The sequence below is a fragment of the Semicossyphus pulcher genome, unplaced genomic scaffold (genome assembly GCF_022749685.1).
Source record: "Semicossyphus pulcher isolate SPU_LCO1_2020_fin unplaced genomic scaffold, fSemPul1.0.p SCAF_14, whole genome shotgun sequence".
NCBI classification, from domain to species: Eukaryota; Metazoa; Chordata; class Actinopteri; order Labriformes; family Labridae; genus Semicossyphus; species Semicossyphus pulcher.
The window spans coordinates 16,024,298-16,047,388 of record NW_027211648.1 but is presented as its reverse complement, the minus strand read 5'-3'; the positions used below and the strand labels follow the sequence as shown (position 1 = coordinate 16,047,388).

The following is a 23,091-nucleotide window of genomic DNA, read 5'->3' as shown; positions in this document are numbered from 1 at the left end:
CCAACAAGGTGAAGAAGGCAACTATGCAAGGGTCCCAAAAGCCCCAGATTAACCTTAAACTGTGATTGAAGCCCTCTGCTTGAATACATTGGTACAGTGTCAACATCAAGGTTCAGAGGTTCTTTGTGTTTTTTTCAATCATTGGTACCTGTATATTACAGGGTATCATACTGGTGGTTGGAAAACAAATCAATCTGAGCTGAGTCACTTCGGTTTTAGAGTGTTGTCAGAGACATTTCTTTTAACTATTTTATATACAACAATAATCTTAAGAAGTAGATAGTTCCCTGATGTTTAAACATGGTCGATTTCTGTCCTTAATTCACATGGTGGGTGTTTCTAACGAAAGTTGTGACACAGTCATGAAACCTTGGGCCAGGAACATTTGCAGTGCTGGTTAGTCTCTGGATATTTGGAGCAAATAATAATGCTTCCAGGTATGGTCTGTGCTAAATGTAACCTTGGGGGCGACATACTCACTGCAAAATGGGTTCAGCAAAAAATATGAAGTCCCCTTTGTTAATCAGGCCAAGCATGCAATCTCATTACATGTAAACACACATTGAGCCAGGAGGACTGTTTTTTACCCCCTCTGCATGCAGTGTATCTGTTTTGCCTGTGCAACGCAACACTGCCATCTATGGATAAGAGTCATACCCGCGCGCTGTTTATCCTGCATCACGTTGCCGCCTGTGTGCGTCCACACGCTGCCGCCTGGACGCGCCTGTCATCTACCGGAGGAAACTCCTCCCCGCAGACAGCGCGTCCTGTCGCCTTTGCAGCGCAATGGTCTCCTGGATCATCTCTAGACTTGTGGTGTAAGTAATTTTATTATTTCTTTCCGTATGTTCTGTGACAGGTAGAATTACGGTAAATAGCGGTTCATGGTTATTGAGTGCATTTGAGACGCTCATTGACGGCGCAGGAGCGGTGCGCTTTACATGCCCCCGCAATTTGTCTGAAATTGGATCAAACACAGACGTCAGTGTTGAGGGAGAGCAGATGTCGGGCTATTAATTTGCGAAAAACAGTGTGAATTCCACAGGAGTGCACTTTGCCATTAAAGCAGAAACGCTGAGTAAGGCCTGTATGGACCTGCTGTGTGTCTGAACAGCGCTCAGTAGCCTGGCACTCTTTGTGTTTATCAAGTGGCTTTTTTATTACAGACAAAGAGGTGACGTGACTGGGTGAATAATATATTATCTTCCCTGAAATTATCATATGAGTCAGTTTCAAGAATCAGTGGCGTCTTTTATTGCTACAAGCCTAAATGTCACAGTGAGGCGAGGTAACAGAACAAGAGGAGCGGTCTGTGAGAGGAGCTATATGCTCTGTTGATGTCCCAGATTGAGAAAAAACAAAAGGGATGGGTCAGCCTTCTCGGGTTACAATGCACGAGTCAGCCATGTAATAAGACATGTATTCATGTATTCATTTATAGCTGGGAATTTCAATGAGATTTAACAATAGGGCGACATTTACTACTGTAACGTATGGCTATTTTTACATGCACAAAGTATGAATCAGCGCCATTGCAGACCGTGTGGAGTGTACCAACAGCAGGCCCAACCTCAAAATAGTGAGCCAATTAAAATTAGATACAAGATCTTGTTGCATAGCTGGGACTGTTACAGCAATAGCTAATCAGAAAACGGTTAAACGGGTCTAATCTGTAACTGAAGGGTTTGGCTTCTTCTCCACACACGATATTTTTAGTGTCCTTGTGTTTCTGTTGGAGCACAGTTAAAGGTGCAACATGATGTGGGTCAGTAATTCGATCAGGTCGCACTCACAGCTGTTGCCTAGCTGTAGCACTTGCAACAGGGCCCTGACTCTGTCCGGACACCCAGCCAGCAGCACAGGTGTACACACACACACACACACACAACAGAAATGTAAAGAAGCTAAAGCTAATTTTAGCTGGTGTGGAAGTTTAGCACATTGGACAGGTTGTTTAAGGGGAAAATCTTGGTTGTTTTTATTCTGTCTGGAGGGGGAAGGCTGTTGCACCTTTTTTGATTTACCTTGATGTTACCTGACAACCTGCCACAAGCTATTTGTGTTGGCTGCAGCTCAGACGGCTCATGGGCAGAAATCAAGAGCATGATTTGAGAACATATTGACCCTTGATGTCTTGATTTTATGTTTTTATGTTTGACTGCAGTGAGACGTAGTTTGTCTTTGGAGCTAATAAGCACATTTTGTCTCTTCTAGACTTGTGTTTGGTACTCTCTATCCCGCGTACTCATCTTATAAAGCTGTGAAGTCGAAAGATGTGAAGGAATACGTGAGTATATCATTGTTATTTTTAGGTGTGAAACGATCTCAGGCATCATCATCTTCATAAATGTGACTCTATAATATCTTTAAATATCTCTCACTGTCTTTATTACATTTCAGGTGAAATGGATGATGTACTGGATAATATTTGCTCTATTCACTGCTGTGGAAGTGTTTACAGATATGTTTCTTTGTTGGTAAGTGACCTCATGTATTCTATGTTAATCATCTACAGCCCCTCCTTATAAAACTCCTGACTGTCATATCACATTACAAATTGTGTCACTGATACATAAAGCATTTCTCTTTGTTGTACTAAGTCCATCATTTAATGTCTTCCTCGCAGGCTTCCTTTCTACTATGAACTGAAGATAGCCTTTGTGGTGTGGCTGCTCTCCCCTTACACTAAAGGCTCCAGTGTGCTCTACAGGAAGTTTGTTCATCCTACGCTTTCCTCAAAAGAAAAGGTTAAAAGCCGCTCCTTTGTTGCATCTTCCTTTTACTCCTGCTGCCGCAGTTCAAATGAAAATATTCAGTCTGAGTTGTATTGGTGGTTTTGTGACTAATAGAATTTTAGCTTCGTTGCTATCTAGAGAACAAAAGAGCCTTTGTGCCAATTCACTTTTCCACTTTAGCTGTTAAAGACGTGTTTGCAGGAGAGGAGACAGGAAATGTCATGGTGTTCCTCCATTCCTCCTTTCCCTTTCCTCTGTCTGACAACACATAAGTGGGTTTGGTGAGGACAATAACAGACGCTGCAGTCATGAGAAATAAAAGAACAAGCCGTCCACATGATGCATAAATGAGTTTTACATTAAAACACAATGTTTATGTGTTATTTTTGTTTTTGTTTCAGGACATTGACGAGTATATCTGCCAAGCGAAGGACAAAAGCTATGACACACTGGTGCATTTTGGGAGGAAAGGGTTGAATGTTGCTGCCACCGCTGCAGTCATGGCAGCAACAAAGGTAATGCAGACCGTGGACATTTGTTTTGTTTTGACCCTGGGGTACAGTAGAGGCTGAGAGGAGAGAGGGGCCTGCTGTGTTGTATGCTAGTCACAAAAACATGTCGGCCTTTCGAATGTTTCTGGGAATGTAAAAGATCCAATAGCCTTTTGCACCGAAAGATCGATCAACCTTTATTTATACATTGATACTGAGATTTATATTTAGAGATCGTCGAGAGGCGACGCCTCATTTACACTGACATCAAGTTTATTATAAACTACAGTTATATAAAAACGATTACATAACAGGTTTGGAGGTTTATAATTAAAATTCTAGGTTGTCTGAAAGTAAAAAAGGTTTAAATTTGCATTGCACATTGCTGCTGGCATTAAATTGAATGCCCGTTGTTATCCGTTCTAGAGCCAAGGGGTCCTATCAGACAGACTGAGGAGTTTCAGCATGCAGGATCTGGCTTCCTATCAGGAAGACCCCGTCAACACCGCCCCCGGCCCAAAGCAGCCTGCAGCAGCACAGCATCGGACCAGAACTATGATGCGCAGCAAATCAGAGAGCTATAACAAGGGTGAGCACATATGCAGCCAGCTTAAGCGAGATAAAAACCAATAAGAATAGATCTGTTTTGATTAAAATGTGTATCATAACGCCTGTTCCTATGTGAACTTCAGCATAACAGTGCCATTATAATCCATCAGCAGTGCCTGGTTTGTGTGTAACAGATTATAATGTCGATTTCTCTCTTCCTGTTCAAGCTTGTATGAGCTGACAGATATTGTTCCATACCTCTGTTTTCCTGAGCGGCCCCCTAACCTCAGTCCTGCCTTCCTGTTTGGAGCAGGTCGGGCCTCAAAGGGCTGCCAGGCGAACCATCCTGTGATATAACTCACATGTAGCTGGGGGGATTTGTTCCTAGTGTAACATCATGTGGAAACAGTTGTTGTTTGTTTTGATCTGGATCGTGTGTCTTTTTTTAATTCTCAGCTGATAATTATTTCTTTGTAGGTAAATTTAGACACGACTGACTAATTGGCGTGAAACATCTGCACAGTTATGGCGCAACTACCATCTTATCAAACAAGGGATAACTTAAAGGTCTGGCCTCGTTCTTTATTTTTCTTGTTGTCAACAAATCCTATTAACAGACCAAAACTTACTTATTTCAGTCTGTCTCTGAATACTTCACAACTGCCACACCCTGTCTATAATGTGGCACAGCCCCAGCTCGTTGGGCACAACATTCATTAACACACGTGTATACATTGCATTTATCAGGGACTATTTCCAGCTGCGGATTAATATACATTTGTTGTTCAAAATATTTATGACACTGTTTTTTTTTTTCAAGGGATTTGTTGACAATATGAAAAATATATGATATCACCAACTCCTTTTGAGATATACTTTGGTTTTCTGCTGACATTGTATTACATAACATAGCAAACGGACGTAATCAAGCAGAAGAACAGATGATGTTAGTGCTGTAACAAATCGGTTCCAGCTTATAATAACTTCCTCTGCTTTGTGGTCTGCAGAACGGTAATGCATTATGATAAGAACTTTTATAATCCCTGCAGGCCACAATCAGATCCCACTATACAAATACATAACAAAAAGTATTTGGTTTCCATTTTCGTAGACCGGAGACAGGATTTACTCTTTGTTCATCCCTTCCTTCGACTTTTTTTTCACGGTACAGAAAAGGATTTTGACATGACCGACTATGAGGTGTTGGGGCTCGACCCATGGGACTCCAAGGGCTCGCTGTCCCAGACCACTTCACCTTCTGAGTCTGAATCCGCGCCCATTACACTCTCTCCGACACCACAGTCCACTCCGCCCTCCACGCCCTCTCCGCCTCCCTCTCCTCCAGCTCCGGAGCAGCCTGAGGAGGTGGGGAGAGGAGTGCATGCGGCATCAAGCTCTCCACAGCTCAGGCTGATTAAGAGGAAGGCTCCGGAGGTACACCACCTCATCCACGTGGCTGCTCAGCTGCTGCCTGACTCTAACTGCCCCCTGAGAGTGGTGATCTACTCACCCTAACTAATTTCCACTGCTGTGTACTTAAATCATTATGGTTCAGATGTTCTGCAACTGTGGAGAGTCTGGCTTCTAATAGGATTTCTGCACGGATGAAGCTGAATCATGTATTAACTTAAGTGGATTTATTTTTAGCGCGGATGAACGTATGATCTTGCTTTTATGTATGTTTGCAGCTGCTCACGTGTTTGGAAATGTGGCATGGGAGACGTCCAAACATGGCTGATATATTGACTTGGATTGTCTCCCAGTGTTTAATTCACTCCTGACAATAACATCTGCTTTTAATATAATGTTTTCGGGAATGATTCTGCATAATAATTCCCTGGGTACTCATGAATACATTTACATAATATCAGTTTGTTTGGCATGGTGATGCCCAACAGAATGAAGTGAAACTCTTTAAAGAATAACGTCTGAGATATTCTTTCTTTTTTTTATTGTCAACAAATCCCATGAAGCACCGAAACAACTATTTAAGACCCACTATTGCACCAGCTCACATGGTCCTTCATTAGATTGAATATGGGCACTTTATTTAACTCAATCCCTGCTGCTTTAAAGAATTAAAAGAGGAACTTATGTATCTATCCGCAGCTGAAAATAGTCCCTAAAAAAATTTTTCCCGCATATTTTAGCAATCTTGCAAAAAAACTACAGTGCCCAGCTGTTTTAGGAAATGACATTTTTGGACTTAGACTTTCTAGTTTTCATCTTACCTTGGCATTTGTTGACAAAATAAAAAATAACAGCCACCACATCCTTTAAATACCGTGCAACTCATCGTGGCTTATTAGCTGACTAAACTCCATCTTCCTCTCTGTTTTATCTTCATCTATCCTCCCTTCTAGCCACCTCTTAGGGTCCTAAGGCCTCTCACGAGATCCCGGAGTGCTCTTTCCTCGAACAATGAAGCCATGTGAAACTGTCCTAAAGACTCCAGCTGCCTTTGCTGCAAGAAGTGAAAACACTGAATGGCCAAAAGCTACACGACTGAAGCAGCCTTGCTTTGGGATAAGGTATTACCAAAGTGACCTATGATGACCCCCTCTATATGTAACATATAGCTTGTGGCTCATGATTTGGTTTGTGACATAGAGATAGAACAGTGAGTGAATGGGCTCCATGCTGATAGACATTTTGAGTTTATGGGTTACTGAATATGTATTCATGTACAGTTTGTGCGTACTTCATCTTTCTGATTTGATTGTTTTTGTATATCAGGTTCGGGTAGGCATTTGCATGTGTGTCTTCTCAGTCATTACTCAGCTGTTTATAAAACAGAATGTACTGTCACTGAAAACTACAGCTGGCATTTAGAGTGACCCGGTCACTCAGAGAATGTGTTCAATGCCAAGGATCAAAGGAAAAGGTCGCTGTTTTTACCCTTATTCAATCTGCTGTGGAGAAACGGCTAATTCTGCACTAATTAATTATAACATCATGGTATTAATAAATCAGTCTGAGATAAGACAACCTGTTATAACGAAAGGTTAGACAGTAGCAGCAGAAGATATTCTGTTATTTACCTCTCTTTTTAAGCCTTAAATAAAGACATAAAGTAAAAAAAAAGTCTCCACATGTGACAAAAGTCTTTCTAACACAGCTACGTTCTCATTAAACAATCATTTTGCACTATGTTTAGGATCTTAAACGACTGCCCTCAGTACTCTGATATGGCCAAATATTACAGAGAACAATAATCATAAAAAACAAGAAGCTTAGTTTTATCACAAAAACATTATAATCATTGCTTATTTCCTCTGTGCTAAAGAGTTAGCATTAGCATCACAGATCCATGTAAAGTCACTAGGTTTTCTCAGTGGAGCAGACTGTTTTTGACAATCTACTGTTCAGTTCTTACGCACGCTTTGTCCTTTACTCGACAATTTCTTTGGCAGTTTAAAGCCAATTTGGAATAAGTCGCATTCAGCTGTAGCAGAGAGGGGATTTAACACGAGTAAATATTTACTGTGTGTAAACATGGCTCTTCCTCCATGTTTAAAATCACTGTGTGACACTCTGCTGTTACTGAGCAACACTTAAACCAACTATCCTACCTTCTACCTGCTTGTTTGATTTTTTTTTTTTTTTTTGAAATCATTAAAGTGACTTTATTAGTTTGCAGGTTTACAAACTTACATCTAACTTAATATTGCGTGGTGATACACTGTATATTGTTTCATCCTGTCCTTTATTCACTGAGCCTGAATCATAGCGACATTTTACACAAAGTATCACTGTGGTGGTTGTTTCTGGGTGAACTTTTGCAGTAGATTTCTAACTTTCATCACTATCTGCGTCATTAGCGGTGATTGGAAGTTTGTAACAAAAGCTTCTCAGGTACAACTGTTCTGTTTACACGTCATTCACTCTGATGTTGTAGATACACTTGTTATGCACATGAAATGTCCTTTTAATGGATAATGGTGAAAAAAATGAAAGAGGAATTATGTGTCAGCGTTAGTTATATCAGTGTTAGTGTTGGAGGTGAAACTCTTCTTTAAAAGTCATGCAAAATAAAACAGAGAAAAAAACGTGTTGCTAAGTAGCTGATTTGTATACTCGTGCGTAGACTGATGAAATCATCATTGCATGATGTTTGTTGTTAATTTGTATGAAAATTGGATTTCTGAAATTATTTTGTGAAAGGTTGTTGGCCTCTTCAGATGGCAAACCATTCATTTGTCATTTTCGGTTGCTTTGTGAAACAATATAAAATGTTAAGACTATACATACATGTCGGCTTTACATATATATGAATAACATGTCTAATTTACTGATGAATTAGCCACTTTGACTTCATTCTTAATTATCCTAAGAAATTTTGTTCTGGCAGGCCAGAATGCCACATTACTAAAATTCTACATGATTGTTAATTATAAATCAAAAAGCATTAATTGATTACATAGTGGGTTATGGCAATCAATTTATTGTTGGTTAAATATTTCTGTTAAAATCGCCATTAAATATAAAGCAAAACTTTCACTGTGTTTTTGTCTTATTTCAATAGAGCATCTAAAAGAACATAAGACATAAGACTTAATTACATATATAACTTTATTACATTACAGTCAAACAGAAAACAAGATCTTACAGCATGAATAAGCAAATTACGGCTTCAGGTTGACCCTGTCGTGGTACTTCTGGTAAGGATCGTCTGCATACCAGTTCCTCCTTTTCCAAAAAGAGGTTGTCATTTTATCCAGAAGCTTGCTCTGGGTTTTGTTACAGAATACATGCTCCCTCAGACGCTTTCGTCTAGCAGGTCTCTTCTTCCACAGTTTCTTCTTGTATCCAGCCTGTTTACACCAAAAACAAACGAGTCAGATTAGCAACACTGTGTTGTCATTGTGCCAAGATACACACACTGCAGTTTACACTAAAAGAGCTGTACCTTGCGTCTGATCCAAAGGCCACAGTGTAGCCTCATAAAGCGCTCTGTCACAGATTTTACAGACTTTCTTTTCCCCTTCTTCACACTGTAGTAGGTAAGACTTCTGCTTGGTTGCTGAGTCAGACTAGGAATAAGTGCTGATACCCTGCAACAAGACAGACAAGCAGGGCAAAGGGAGAGCACAAAAATTAACTCAGATTACAAAACATTTGGAATTTAACAAAAATAGGTTGTATTAGCTCAGCAGATGGTTATACTTTACTTTAAAATTCCTTACTTTGCTCCAGATAAAAAAATAGGAAATAGAATTTCATTTGTGGTGCATGCCTTACTTCTACTGTTTTAGATATTCATTAATAATAATAATATACTAGTATTCAAGTGACAAGAAGAAGATATGGTCACCATAATTTTTGTTGCACCTCTGCAAACTGTAATCCTAACCCTACACCGTGTCTGATTCCCAAAAACACAAATTGAAACTCCAGAGGATTACAGGCGATCACTATAACAAGGTTTAAGTTGGTGTATTAATTAGCAAATGAAGAGTCTCTCCCAAAGGCTGATCCAATGTATATCTACAACAAAAACTTGGGTCAGCCAAATTGGCTCTGGTATTTTATGCTAGTCTGCATTAAATGGCCGTATGTATGTAGACACCCAAACATTTTCAGTGATATTTAAGATTGTTGCTGATCGTCTCATTACAAAACCATAGGCATTATTTTGCTGCTGTCGTTTTATCTCTTCTTTTGCTGCAGAAACGTGCTCTAATTTCTTTACAAAATCATGAGCAACTATCCCACAGGCAGTGCTTGGGGTTGAGGAAAGGGCTCTTTCAGGCCCCAGACAAGGATGTTATCATACCTTAAGCTGTAATGTACAGTATACAGTCATTCGTTGGCCCTGACATTAGAAATAGTAGAGTTTAAATTGAGACATGTGTTTCAATACTAAGCTTACTATCAGGCGGCTACAATGACCACTTTAATCCTATTAATATCCACTTAACAGCAGTCTGAATATCAGTGTGTTCCTTCAAGTCTTTACCGTTGTAGGATGTTGTACCGGGGTGTCTGACACACTGCAGCCCACAGAGGAGCTCTGACAGCGGCTACGGCAGAGCTGCAGATCGGTTGAGGCTGGATGAGGCAAGAGAGCTGACAGACCTGTGGTGTCTTGGCACACAGCGTTACAGACAACGGCCTCAGCAGCCCTGTCAAACACAAGGACAACATGACAACACATTATGGGAGTCACAGTGCAGAGGAAACCTAGCACTGTTGCTAGTTAGCCAACGATAATGTGGCGACTTTACAAACTAACGTTACACTTGTGCAAACTTTCTTTAACATTAGGACAGAACATTTAAACACAATTAAAATGCCGAACATTTAAATAATTCAGAGAGTGAAATGAAAATGTATGAATGTCAAATTGTTGGTACACACCGGACACCCTCCTTGCTAGGGCGGCCGCCATGTTTTCTTCAGAATGCTGACGTCAGTACGGGGTCCTGTTGGGACAATTTTGATTTTTGTCGCATCCAAAGTTAACAGCACACAGTTCTTTATCGCCACCTAGCAACTGTTAATTGACCTGTAACTCCGTAGGAAATAATAGAAATATATTTTTTAAAATAATATTTAGACCTGAATGTTTGCTTTGCTTTACATTTCAGACAAAACATTTTTTTTAAACCTACCTAATGTATGTCCCTGTAAAATATGATGCAGTAAACAGGTTATAAATAACCCAACAGAGGCAGATAACATTAGCTACACCTCAACCAGCTGCAACATTAAATACTTATTATAATCAATAATAACAATCCACAAACAACATATAACAATAATCCATATACCACCCTTATTATCACTTTATCTATCACTTTGCTCTTAATATGTACTGTATTTTTTACTTGAGTGACATTTGAATGCACAATTTTTATTATAAGAAAGCATTTCTTCACAGCAGTTAGCTATTTGTACTCAAGTAAAGCATTTAAGCAACTCTTCCAGTACTGCTGTCTTGTATTGAAGATTCCAGTCTTTCAGCAGTATCTCTTTCTGCTCCATGGTTGTCACATTCAGTTAGCTTGTTTATCTGTTACAAAGATCTGTGATTTGTCACGGTCTCCTGTTGGATGTTTACATAAAGTGGAGAGAACTGTTTAGTTCTGTGTAACTGAACCACAGTCCTGTTAATAATTACTTCTCTTTAGTCTGGTAAACATTGCTGAACATGCACAGTAGCAACTTATAACAGAAACAATAGCACTCATATCTTTGCTTTTTCCTGCTAAGATGTATTATAATGACTGCTGAAATAAAGGCATATAACACAAGCGTTGCCAACAATTGAACATTACATCACAGCTTATCCAAAAAGAGTGAGTATTAAATCCAGAACAATATGAAAATACTAATGATAGGCTAATTACATCTGCCGCCAAACTGCTATGAAGCATTTCCAAAATAAAATTATTTAAAACATTAAAGAGACTATGAAATGAATGCTATGTACCTGGTAAGATATTTGATATTGAATTGCTCGTGTTCCATAGATTATTTAAATTTAAGATGGTATAATTGTATAAGTAAGTAAGTATTATTAAAATGAGTCCACAGAGTGAGTTATAAGGCACCCATTAATCATTTTTATTTATTTTCCTTTAAAACATACAAATATAATTTTTAAAAAAGCAGATGAAAAACATTAAAGCAAATGTACCAGTGTGACCACAGACGACGCTTCACTGTAATCAAATGTATTAAATAAACACACTTTACACCTCTCTGGTACTGTGGAGATACAGGAGTTAATGGAAGGACCCGCACGTCTACAGAGACACGAGTGCAAAGTAAATCAATTACTTCTGTTTAAAAAGTGCTTTTCATAAGTTCCCACCCAGTCGAGGCACACATCTCCACTTCAGTCTTCCAACATACCTCTCATAATCCCATAACCTAGTTTACGAAAGGAGAGCGTTCATCTCTGAGCGGAAAAGCTTTAACAGTGTCAAACTACCACAAGTTTACTTCCATTTCTCAATAATATATTCAAATGCACCACATAAAAAGTCTTCTTCTATCAGTTCTTTTGTCTTTAGTCAGGACCCATACGGAGATTTCACTTGGTTTTGTCCGACCAAGCATTCAGGAAAGCTCAGCGGAGGTCCTTTGGTTCACCAGCCAGCGTACACGGGTTCTGCATCACAGGGGATCCCATAGTATCGACCCTGAGGTCGCTCTTTGCGAAGTAATGGCGCTCGAGCTACATTCAGCTCTCTGTCAGTGTCTCTCCGTCGGCGTAGTACCATTAAGATGATGAAGAGTAGGGCCACTGAAGGGGGAGAGGAAAACACCAGAGGATGAGACAGGACATGACCATATAAAGTAAGGCTTACTGCAAACACACACAACAGATGATTTAATATGTGAGCATGACTCTAATTTTATTTAATCATGTCCTGTTTGTGCATGATGTGCTCTCAGTTTATAGGCTGAATATTATCTGTTGTGCTACTGTTACTGTTCCCATGGGCTGAGTCTGTATAAGAGTGGGCTTAAAGGGCATTCCAAGAACAATTATTATCATATACTTTTGAGACTTTTATGCTTATATAAATGGTTTAAATGTGATTTAAAAATGCATATTATCATTTTAAATACTACAAAAAAATACCATAAAAGTCAAACTCATTAAAACAATACGACCTTTCTATTTTATCAGTTATTCTTGCGGAGCACCACTAAAACACCACTGCATATTTACTTTGCCTCATAAGTTGTGTCCCTTTAAGCTACAGAAAACAGGCATGCCTAATATTATCTAAAAGCAGATATTGGTATAGCAAACACCAGCTATTAATATTGACTGTAAATACATTTCTTTGTGTATAATTAGATAATTTAATACGGACATTGCAGCTTGAAGCTTGTCAACTTTAAAGGCAATCAGTTTGGGAAGCATTCCTGTAAGTCCCAAGCTTTTAACATGGTGTCAAGTGAAGGCAAGATGCATTAACATGGCAGCTCATAAGCATACTGGATACAGTAATACTTTAAATAAGAAGTAAAAAGGATTGATTTGTAATGTTTCTTGAAAAAAAAAGGATTTTTTAAAGAAAATTGTGATTCACCTCCTCCACTTATAACTAAAAGAGCGATAGTGACAGGAGCCAGTTCACACGTTTCCCCAACTTTCCGGAAGAAAGTCTCCATGCAGTATCCTGGAGCCAAGCTGCCCGCCGGACAGAACGCATCGATGGGACACAGAATGGGGTTCACATCTGGACTCTGGAGAGAAAAAACAAACTGTAACCAAACATACACACGCCACTTCCATCAAACAGAGAGCTTAGAAGTGTTGCACTCACCGGGCAGTAGTGATTCTCCGGGCAGACTACGCAGCTCTCCTGGCCCCAGTGGATCTGATAGAAGCCGCTGCCGCAGATTTGACACGTGCTCTGCTGGGCAGCCTTGAACATGCCTGTTCAGAAGCAGATATCAGTTTAAAAGTTATTCCATTTTGACTTTTATTAGCTGCTCTACTCACAAGTATTACTTATTGGGGCCCTGCAGCTTTAACTACCTGGCCGGCATGGTGTGCAGACTTGAGTGGCAGTTTGTAAAGCTTCTGAACCCCCAGGACACTTCTCACACAGGGGACAACCAGAGGAGCTGCCAGAGACACAGACATGTGGTTGTGACTGTAAATTCACAAGCTAGTATAAATTTCATGGCTGCCACAAGCAACGTCCAGGCATTTTTGAAACACAAGTCAAAGCTGATTTAGCTCTAAGCTGTTGCTGCAGCTTGGTTTAAAAGTGCTAACTGACATGTGGGATGTGCTTTGGTGAAGGTCTGGAAAAAAATACGTCATTGTCAAGATTTTAAAGCCAAATTAGGATGTAAATTAAGAGTTTTGGGTTTGCTTTATAGACTGTCATGGTGGGTCTAAATGTGAAGAGCTTTGTTTACCAATGGTTCTTCCTTCCAACCCTCAGCCGTGGTTATAAACCATTAAAGAGATCCCAGACACTAGATGCCAAAGTCGGTTTCATTACACCATGCGTTGGCTCAGATATGTGGAAGGAGCTCATATTCACTGCTGTCCTTGAAAGCCACCATCTTTATTTTGGTCAAGATGCCTCAAAAAAATCTAAGGATTGAAAATGACCATCTTGGTGCTAAATGTACACGACATTGTTGTTTATCATTATACATATAGCCCCACTTAAATCCACATAAACATGGTCATGCATGCCACTCAACTTGCTGATCAAAGCCGCAATTGTGTAACTGGTCTTACATGTCTGGGTGCATCTGTGCTGGCAAACAGAGCCATGGGATGGAAGCATGTGATGTTCTGTCTGGTTGTTAGATAAGTGATTTTTTTTCAAACACAGAGATATTCATGAACGTTTCACACTGATTCCTGGGTCTCAGTTGCAAACAACAGATAAGGAGAAACAGAAACCTGGTTACACTGAAGTGCGACTTACTTGCAAAAAGTTCCCAGTCCACATGGTGTACATGAAGTGGAGCTCTGCTGTGATGAGAAGAAACCTGAAAGCAGCCGAGAAAAACATAACTCAGCTAATTAAATTAATCTGCAAGCTCATATTCCTTTTATAATCGATCTAGTGAAGACATTTTAATCATGCAAGTCTAATTCCTCTCCAAAAGCATGCCTCTGTTTTTAATGGAAACCATATAAGTAATTGATTTTTAACAGTACAAATACTTTAGTGTACAGCTACATAAACACACCTGGTGAACAACTTGTGCAACTTTCTCCACCAGTCTTATTGTTGAACGATCCAAGAGGGCAGGCGTGACATAACGGACTTCCAGTGAAACTGTACAGCGGTGAAAAATGCACAGAAGACATTAGAGCAGCCAGTATCTTTAGAAGTCCAAAAAAATTTCAATTTTGTCAGCACAATCAGTTCCTTACTTTGTGTAGTAGCCGCGGTTGCAGGGCAAACACTTCTGCTGTCCAGCCAGTGGCTGATAGAAACCTGTTGTGCAGGGCAGGCAGGCTCCAGGAAATAGACACAGCCCGGGGTCAGCACAGCATGCACACATCAGGGTGTCTGGTTAGGGATGTAGAGCCACGTCTTAGCTTTGACTTCAATTCATACAGCGTAAACCAATGCAGTACTAAACTTTAAGGTTATCCTTTCACTAACTATGGTTAAATGATGGTTTCATTTCAGACTTCATGGTCATGGACTCACTGTTGTCGTACGTCGATCCTGGTGCACAGGGCTCACAAGTAGACGTGTTGAATGCAAAGCAGCCCGGGGTTGTGCTGCTGAGAATCACGGGAGTTAGAGTCAGACTGGTCACATTCTCCAAGAAAGTGGTGTTCATCACAGCAGGAGTGAGTGTGGTCTGGCTCAGCACCATGCCTGCAAGAGAAAAACACAGGATGATTCTAATACGACTGCTGGTAGTGCACTAATACAGGGCTGCGCTGCAAAACTCAACTCTTTCTTTTGCCTGAGAAATAATGATTGTGCTTGTACTAGTAGCAGCAGGGCTTAAAGGCTTAAACCGTGACCTTTAGCGTCCTCTTTTACATTGCCCTCCAGGGTTCAGTGGCTCTGGCTCTACTAGGGTTGTTCTAGCTCATATTTTCACACACTTAACATTAAGGGGTGTGATTGCATTAAAACACCATTGATGGGGATGCAACTTTCAAAACATTGCTTTACCTGCTTCTAAAACTATGAGATCTAGACCTGCTCTAAATGAAACAATCCCATGTTGGCTTTTTACCAGGACAAAGGGGCATGGTATGCTACATTTATGTTGTAGACAAATCTGGATTTCTGACTGCTAACTTGCATTTTCCTTTCTTTCTATGACACAAACATTGGCAGTAGTTTACTACACAAAAAATGTCTTAAAATACTTGATAAAAATGCAAATATGAATGTAGTTAATACAGAGAGCTGCTGCAAAATGTAGAAACCTACCACTTCATTTACAAGTAGTCCATGTATCCAAAACAGTAGGAACTACCTATCACCAAAGTAGTTCTTTATTTGATGAGGGGTCAAATGGACAGTGCTGTAAATTAAGACTCCCTTAGTGGTATGTAGGCCTTTATATTTTCAGGCATTTGCTGGTTTAATAGTTTATAGTTGATGCCTCCCTCCCTCTCAGACCTGTACTGAATATGGATTCAGTACTAAGATGTGAAAAACAAGACATAAGGCATTGCTAGTGGGTCTGCCTAGCTAGTCTTTATGTATGTCAACCCTTGGCTATGCTCATTACCTGAAAAGAGCAGAGCTTCTTTAATTAACTGTGCTATTATGATATCTTAAATAACTCCACAGCACCTAAAGTATACCATTGAACTTATCCAACCACTAAGAAAGTGGGGGTAGTTTACGAGTAACAGCAAAACAGAGCCCATATTGTGGGAGTAATCACATTAGCCATGTGCTTAAGTGCTTTCTTGAAAAAGAGCCATCCTCCTCGTGAGATGCAATTATTCAGAAATGGGGTCATGTGATTATTCTGCTTCAGTCTGCTCTGGCTCGGACAACATTTCTTTCTCAAAGTTTTTTTGGACCCGGGGTAAAGTGGCAGAAAGAAATGCTGTAATCCTGAGAGTTTTGGAAGGGTCAGGTTCAAACGTCAGCAGAGTAAAGTCCCCAGAAACAGATTAGAGCAATACCATAACAACAAACCATAATGTAAAGTTACATCAGGATTAATTCCATTATAAGAAACACTGTACGTCACATTAACTCTGACTTTTTCATAAGGAGAAAGTTTGTAATGAAGTCTGGGTGCAAAATTGGTCAGAAAAAGTTGAGTTTTTAATTTTTATGCCACACAGAGGACCCTGCCTATTTTCCATTCAATTAAGTCTGTTTTCACTACAGCAGAAATCTAAAATAAGCCTTATAATGAGCTAACACTGACATTAACATTACGGTATATCTCAATAATATCCCAATATAACACCTACGCTGCTATTGCTAGCTAATTGTAGCCTTAGAGAAGTTGAAACTTACCCATGAAATAAGCGGCGCATATCGCAGGCACAAGTCCCCGGCGGGCCATCCTCCACAGATTATCGAGTACTTCCACCAAACAGTGTCCGGCTACAGCATCGCATCCCTGACAAGTGGTCGAGTTGTCCTTGTTTTTCACAGAGGACGTCAGTGACGCTCGCTCGAAGTGGGATCAGGTCCTCTCATCAGTATCATATGACAAAACACACATCATGTGATTTTGCTTTAGAGGGAAAAACTGAGAAAAATGGGCTGGATTCAGGCAAACCTCCTGTTGTTGCACGGGTCGGCCAGCAGGGGCGCTAATGAGTCGTGTACGGTTTAAATCAAATCCAATGTACAGTATATTTATGATGTCTAGAAATAACACTTTAGATGGCAGAAATGGTCTTATTTAAATGATCATTTATTTATTATTAAAACAAAATGTGTTAGACATATGTTGACAGAGTTATTTAAAACTGTACAGACCATCTTTGGTGACTTTTGTAGTTTGTTTTGTAAGTCTTATCGTCAGTATGGCCCTTATATTATTATTATTGCGTTTTTTGTGAAGAATAAATGTATATAATATATATTTACATATACATTATATTTAATTGTAAAACTAATACAGATTTGCTGTTACATTTCTGTTCTATTCTTGTCATATTTCAGCTTTGCAGTGGGTGTTTTCTAACAGATGATTATGGTGAATCAGCTCTGAGTAATCTTTAGTGACATTTTGTCCAGTAAGTTGTTACCAAAACATACAAACCACAGAATTAATATCAACATTGTTTTAGGGAAGGGAAATTTCTGTACCAGTCACAAGATGAAGAGCCACTTCCTTTTATTCTGGCTGTCTACACAGGTGGGGGGAATCTACCAAATGTCAGGGCCACAGTTAGTTCAGGCTTATATTGCAAGTAGACAACAGTCGCAGGCCAGGACAAGCAACCTTTGATAATCTGGCTTACTGGGAATCCAAAAGTTGCCTAATGACAGGAAAAATGAATTAGTTAGTTCACGGAAATAAATCGCTGTGGCATTCAAATACTTTTAGAGTACCTTTAATGCCTCAAATTAAGAACAACAAAATATGATTAAAAGCTAATTATGCAACAAATATAACTATTGTTCTTTCAGTTTCTAAAATGCAGCATTCACAGGCCTGAGGAGCATGTTGCAACATATTAAAGTCTTGAATGTTTCCATCAGAGAACAACATAAGGAGTTTCCTTCTGGATATGACGCTCTAAGCTCAGCTCCAATTCCTCCCAGCTTTTCTCCTTCTGGCAGAAAGAGACACGGAGAGAGGCGTGAGAAACATTGTTTACTGCCACAAGCATGACAAATACCAACACTAACAGAAACAGACAACTTATTTAAAGAGAGATGTCAGCTCAGTTCTACTTTGCTTTGGATATCATACTCACCCTGTTTTGTGTCTCCGTGTTCCGAACAGAGTGTGCGGCTGTTTGCTCGGAGGTTTTGGCCCGCTTGCTTTCAATTTGCTTCAGTCTTTGGCGCTCTTGTTGTTTCTCTTCAAGCTTCCTCTGCAGAGCCAAAACTGTCTCATCCTGAGGGACCGTCTGCCGAATACCCAGACTGCTTCTCCTCTCCTCTTTCCTGCAATATGCCAGAACTATCATAAATATGGTGTGATATTTGTGTGTTTATCTGCTTCAGAGCTGAACATATTCCTGACCTGATGGCTGCAGCCTGTGCCAGCGCTCTACTGTGGAGGTCGATGGTGTCCAGCTGATCCAACAGCATCTGCTTCTTGTTCAGCTTCTCCTCTAGGATTTGCTCCCGCTTCTCCTGCTGCTCTGCTTGTTGCGCCTCCTTGAGGAGAGCAAGCCGCTCCCTTAGCTCGCACAGGGACATCTCTCCCAGCAGCTCGTGGCCTGCAGTCTAACAGGGGACAAGAGATTAACAACAACAACAACAGACAAATGCAAAGATGGCATCTGTGCTTTCCTTCACTCACCTGTGTGTCGTCAAAGTTCTTCACTCTGATGTGAGGAAGCGATTCAATGGCTCGGATTTCACGGATGATTTCAAATCTCCTGCTGAGCTCGGCCTGTGCCTCCTCTAGTGCTTGACGGAGGAGCTCTCGGCTTTGCTCTGAGACTTCTTTAACTGTAAAATGTGCGGGAAAATGAAGAGAGTGAAAGCGAATCCTCATAAAAACATTGCTGCTTCACCCCTGCCAAACGAAGAGGCATACCTATACTCTGCTTGTACTTCTGTAACCTCTCTTTAGCTGCCTTCGAGTTCTTATGGCCTTCTGCCACTTGTTGCACCAGGTCTCTCATTTCTTTTTCCTCCTGCAGCCTCTTCTCAGCATATCTCAGCATTAACTCAGCAGTCTACAAGGAAAAACAGACACTTTAATGCATAATTAAAACCCTTTCAAAGGACTTCTTTTAAGAGGGAGAAGAGCCATGCCTTTGTCTAATTATCCTCCTTGTTACACGCTTTAAAGCGCCGTGTAATCTTCTGCAAATTCCCTATTTTATCAGCCATCCAGTGACCTTCACCCACCTCTTCCTTCTTCAGCTGAGCCGTCTTCTGGTTGCGTTCCATTAAGCGGGTGCGGGCCAAAGCTGCCTCCTCGTAACTGATGCGTCCCTCCAGGCGCCTACGCTCGATCGCGGCCAGCTCGTCCTGAAGATCCTTCTCACGCATCTCCTTCTGCCACTGCAGGAAGGACGAGGGCTCACGGGCCCCCTCCACCAGACGCTCCACTCTGTATCACAAATACAAACACAAAGACGTGACTCTTTTAATGATCTGTGCAAGAGAGACCTGAGACCACATTTCATATAGGGTGAGTTCAGGTAATGTGGGACGAATAGACATTGAAATTATTCAGCTTGCTTAAAATCAACATCCATTCACTAAAACACTTCTTGCTGCTAAACAATGGTTTGGATGGGTATGACATCATCATAGCGGGCGTGGCCTGTCTCTTACAGGAAGTTCATACTGTTGAACACATTGTAAGTTCACGTATTTAACGTTCTTTTCCTGAAATTCAACTCTCATCAGATGATTAAATCATATTCTCTTACTCCATTGGAAGTGTGTAGCTACAAAAAATGTGTCCCATTTAAATAAGGACCTTAATAATTTATAGAAACATCACTGCAGTGAGTTTACAGTTTTTTGGAGTCCCACATGACCCGAACTCATCAAAAATAGAACTGCAATTAAATTATTTATGCACTTCATTGTCGTTCTGTCCTGTGCCAACATGTTGAGATATAATAAGGTACAATCAGCCTATAATTACAGGTCATTCAATGGCAGGTAAATACTCAGCTGTACCTTTGCAGCTCCTCCTCCACCTGACGGTCATATAGCGCCCCCTGCCGCAGGATAGCTGCACTGTTGAGCTTTATGGGCCAGCTGTTAGACTAATCAGAATCAGAAATATACACACATCAGTGGATATTATATGTTTATTATATAGTGGATATATATAAGTATCATACTAAAGCAAGTGAGATAAGATAATCTCACCTTTTTACTGGAGGGGGGTCCAGAAGAATGACATGAATTGAACTTGAGTTTTGAATCAAAGTCCTCCTTAATCTGAGACATCACTTTCTGCAACAAAAAGATGGTTCATGAGAAATCTGAACCCACCCTATTTTTACTCAACCAGCATGGATGGAATTTTTCTTATCTAAAAGGTTATTAAGAAAAAGCCCCTACCTTTGTGTGTTCAGACTTCTGTGGATTTCCACATCTGAACTGTTTCATATTTGCCTCATAAAGTAGTTCCTTAGGGGAAAACCAGACAGGAGGTTAGCATAGAGGCATGTTATACAACTGGCCTAATCCCTGATGATAATAATATTATGATAGGATCATATATGCAAATTTAACAGAATCATTTAATAACTTTTCTGTTTTTAATGTGCAGTAATATTAAACTGTTGCATATGCCTTTTTCAGATGATGGTTAAAGCAGACATTGTACCTCAGTCTTTTGATGGTTCTTCTTTTTGATCTCCTCTATCATCTGCATCTCTTTAGGCGCCCTGTATGTGCTATTTGGTACCTATAAAACAAAGTTATGACAATATACAGCTTAATGACCTGTGCTTTCTATATTCTCTTCACAGTACAGTACACAAATAAACCAAATGTGTGTCGATGTTTGAAGGAAATATTGTTTATAACTGAGAATGAGGCTGACTGGTTTGCATTTTTCCTGCTGTGGAATGAGCTCAGGCAGAGGCAGGGCCAGAGGTTTAGGTTTGGTGAGAGAGAACTCCTGGGGCTCGGTGGTTTTAGCTGGAGCTTTTTTGATCTGACCCCCGCTAGATATTTTGAGAGCGAGCTGGTCCAGGAGTATATTGATCTCAGGGCGCCATCTAAAGGACAAATTGGCATATGCTAGTATTAATTGACTTAGGAATATTATTAATTGCCGAAAAGACATCCCTTGTTCTTACTTTAACAGAGGGGCAATCCAGTGTTTGTCCACATAGGCAGCATCATAGATTTTATTCCACTCCTCTTGTATCCATGTGGTGAGGTTTGTGAAGAAGAAAGTCAGGAACTACAGCAAAACACAATGTAAAGAACGGTATTAGGGCCTTGGATAGCTGGTTATCTTCAATGCAAGAATACTAACTTAAATCAGAAATTGCTAACTTACTGTGTGCATCTTCTTGATGTCCAGAGATTTGACAATGTTGCTAAAACTCTGAAATCCAATTTCATCAAGGTCAAATGTGGCCAGGTAACAGATAACTGAAGAACAAAATAGTATTAGAAACATGTCAAAGGCAATTTTATTATTACAAATTTAAAAGAGTACAAGACTGTTTATTTAATTTACTTACTGACAAACTGGCTGCGATCACCTCTGGATAAGCATCTCCCATTCTTGCCATAGAAGACATTGATAACTACATCCAGTAACTTTTTGTGCTCAACAGACCCAGAAACAGCATCAAGTATGAACTTCTTATGCTCAGTGTCAATTTTCTGCAAGAAACAACATACAGTATGTGACATTCAGGTGTCAGCTCAAGCAGCATCAGGACACTGATCTGAGTCTACAAACAGTACCTGCAGATCTTTTGAAGCATCTTCAATGAAGTCATCCAAACAGTGCCTGCCAGCACTGAACTTATCGAGCAGCTCAATGGCCTCCTTGGCAAGTGATCCATAGCTTGTTGCCATTTTATATCCACCTGCAGATAGCTGGTGGAGACTGCTGAAAAGAGCTTTGCTAGCAAAAAAGCCCACAGAAATACGATATATAGATTATCAAAACTTACTCAAAGTAAAAAAATGTTCTTCAGACTCAAAAGGAACAAAGTAGTTGCTTTTACATCAAACATAATTTCATATAAAGTACATTTTTAAGAGGAAATTAACCGAGCGACTTGTTTTCAGCGCGAACCGTTGGCACGTTCAGTCGTTGCCTAGCAACACACTAACGTAAACAGAAATGTATCCCAGCTCGAACACGTAATGTTAAATGTGCTGAACCTTACAAAAACAAGACATGTCAACATTTACTTAATTCAGTGACAGGTGTTGTTTTTACTGGGCTGTTTTTCTCGACGTATAAAAAACATTAGTGGTTTTAATCCGTCGTATGCAGATTAACAGTGTGACATCCTGATCCTTTGTTGGCCGGCATAACAATAATAATGACGTAGCATATTGTGACGTCTGTGCGATCCATGCGCTGCCTTCACTTCACTTCGCTGCTGTTGGAAATATTGAAATGACCGCTCGACGTAATAAATGTAGCAAGGAAAAAGGGAATACATGTAAAAAAAATATCACTAGAAAAAGGCAACCTAGAGGTCAATGTTACAAATAATTGTTACAGGAAGGGTGACTAACTTTTCATCAGGGTTTTGAGGGGTATGTGGGGTTAATCTGATTAGAAAAGTAGTAATCAGCTATACTGAATAAAACACATGTAAACTACAGTTTTAGAGAAGTCTCACAATACATTATCCTGCCATAATCTCATTAATTTAAGCAGATTTTATGGGTATGTAAATAAAGACTAAGTATACAAAAACTGGTGGTGTTTAGTCTCAACAATACATTGTCACTCAAAGAATGAGTTTTAAGAATTACCCTTCAAGTTTAAGTCTTATTTTGAACATTTACAGTTTCATCACAACTGAGCAAACTCAGCCGTCAACCCTCTGTTGATGAAAGGTTGAAAGTTAAAAAACAACGGGGATATACTTGAGCTGAGATTAACTCTTGTATCCTACTTTGTGGATGAACTGTCACAATCAAGTTTACATTTCTGATTTAGGTAACTTTGAGTAACTCGAATTATATCCCCCCTCCATTCAAAATAGATTTTCTTTGTTTGTTTCTTTACCT

General features: G+C 40.0%; 4 protein-coding genes across 4 annotated transcripts; 1 reads left to right on the top strand and 3 right to left on the bottom strand.

Annotated features, from left to right (window-relative positions):
- The first annotated feature begins 750 nt into the window (after positions 1 to 750).
- Positions 751 to 8,275, top strand: reep1 (receptor accessory protein 1). Its single transcript, XM_069661522.1, has 8 exons — positions 751 to 818; positions 2,215 to 2,287; positions 2,401 to 2,477; positions 2,627 to 2,747; positions 3,137 to 3,250; positions 3,653 to 3,815; positions 4,947 to 5,209; positions 6,139 to 8,275. Exons 1-8 carry the CDS (start codon positions 787 to 789, stop codon positions 6,208 to 6,210), a joined length of 915 nt encoding a protein of 304 aa, XP_069517623.1. The 5' UTR covers positions 751 to 786; the 3' UTR covers positions 6,211 to 8,275.
- Positions 8,276 to 8,351: 76 nt separating this feature from the next.
- On the bottom strand, positions 8,352 to 10,166 carry mrpl35 (mitochondrial ribosomal protein L35). Its single transcript, XM_069662338.1, has 4 exons — positions 10,136 to 10,166; positions 9,735 to 9,900; positions 8,685 to 8,829; positions 8,352 to 8,589 (listed from the first exon to the last, which is right to left on the bottom strand). The coding sequence occupies exons 1-4, from the start codon at positions 10,164 to 10,166 to the stop codon at positions 8,401 to 8,403; spliced, it is 531 nt and encodes a 176-aa protein (XP_069518439.1). The 3' UTR covers positions 8,352 to 8,400.
- Positions 10,167 to 11,333: 1,167 nt separating this feature from the next.
- LOC138591717 (laminin subunit gamma-3) lies at positions 11,334 to 16,860 on the bottom strand. The gene is made up of 9 exons (XM_069662388.1): positions 16,729 to 16,860; positions 14,932 to 15,105; positions 14,649 to 14,787; positions 14,462 to 14,550; positions 14,194 to 14,257; positions 13,281 to 13,369; positions 13,066 to 13,178; positions 12,829 to 12,985; positions 11,334 to 12,029 (listed from the first exon to the last, which is right to left on the bottom strand). Exons 1-9 carry the CDS (start codon positions 16,775 to 16,777, stop codon positions 11,872 to 11,874), a joined length of 1,032 nt encoding a protein of 343 aa, XP_069518489.1. The 5' UTR covers positions 16,778 to 16,860; the 3' UTR covers positions 11,334 to 11,871.
- A 1,064-nt stretch (positions 16,861 to 17,924) lies between these two features.
- On the bottom strand, positions 17,925 to 21,915 carry cfap99 (cilia and flagella associated protein 99). Its single transcript, XM_069662485.1, has 15 exons — positions 21,802 to 21,915; positions 21,573 to 21,717; positions 21,386 to 21,480; positions 21,180 to 21,286; positions 20,921 to 21,098; positions 20,702 to 20,782; positions 20,434 to 20,502; positions 20,239 to 20,325; positions 20,044 to 20,132; positions 19,258 to 19,462; positions 18,941 to 19,082; positions 18,701 to 18,852; positions 18,419 to 18,624; positions 18,147 to 18,339; positions 17,925 to 18,002 (listed from the first exon to the last, which is right to left on the bottom strand). Exons 1-15 carry the CDS (start codon positions 21,913 to 21,915, stop codon positions 17,925 to 17,927), a joined length of 1,941 nt encoding a protein of 646 aa, XP_069518586.1.
- Between the last annotated feature and the right edge of the window lie 1,176 nt (positions 21,916 to 23,091).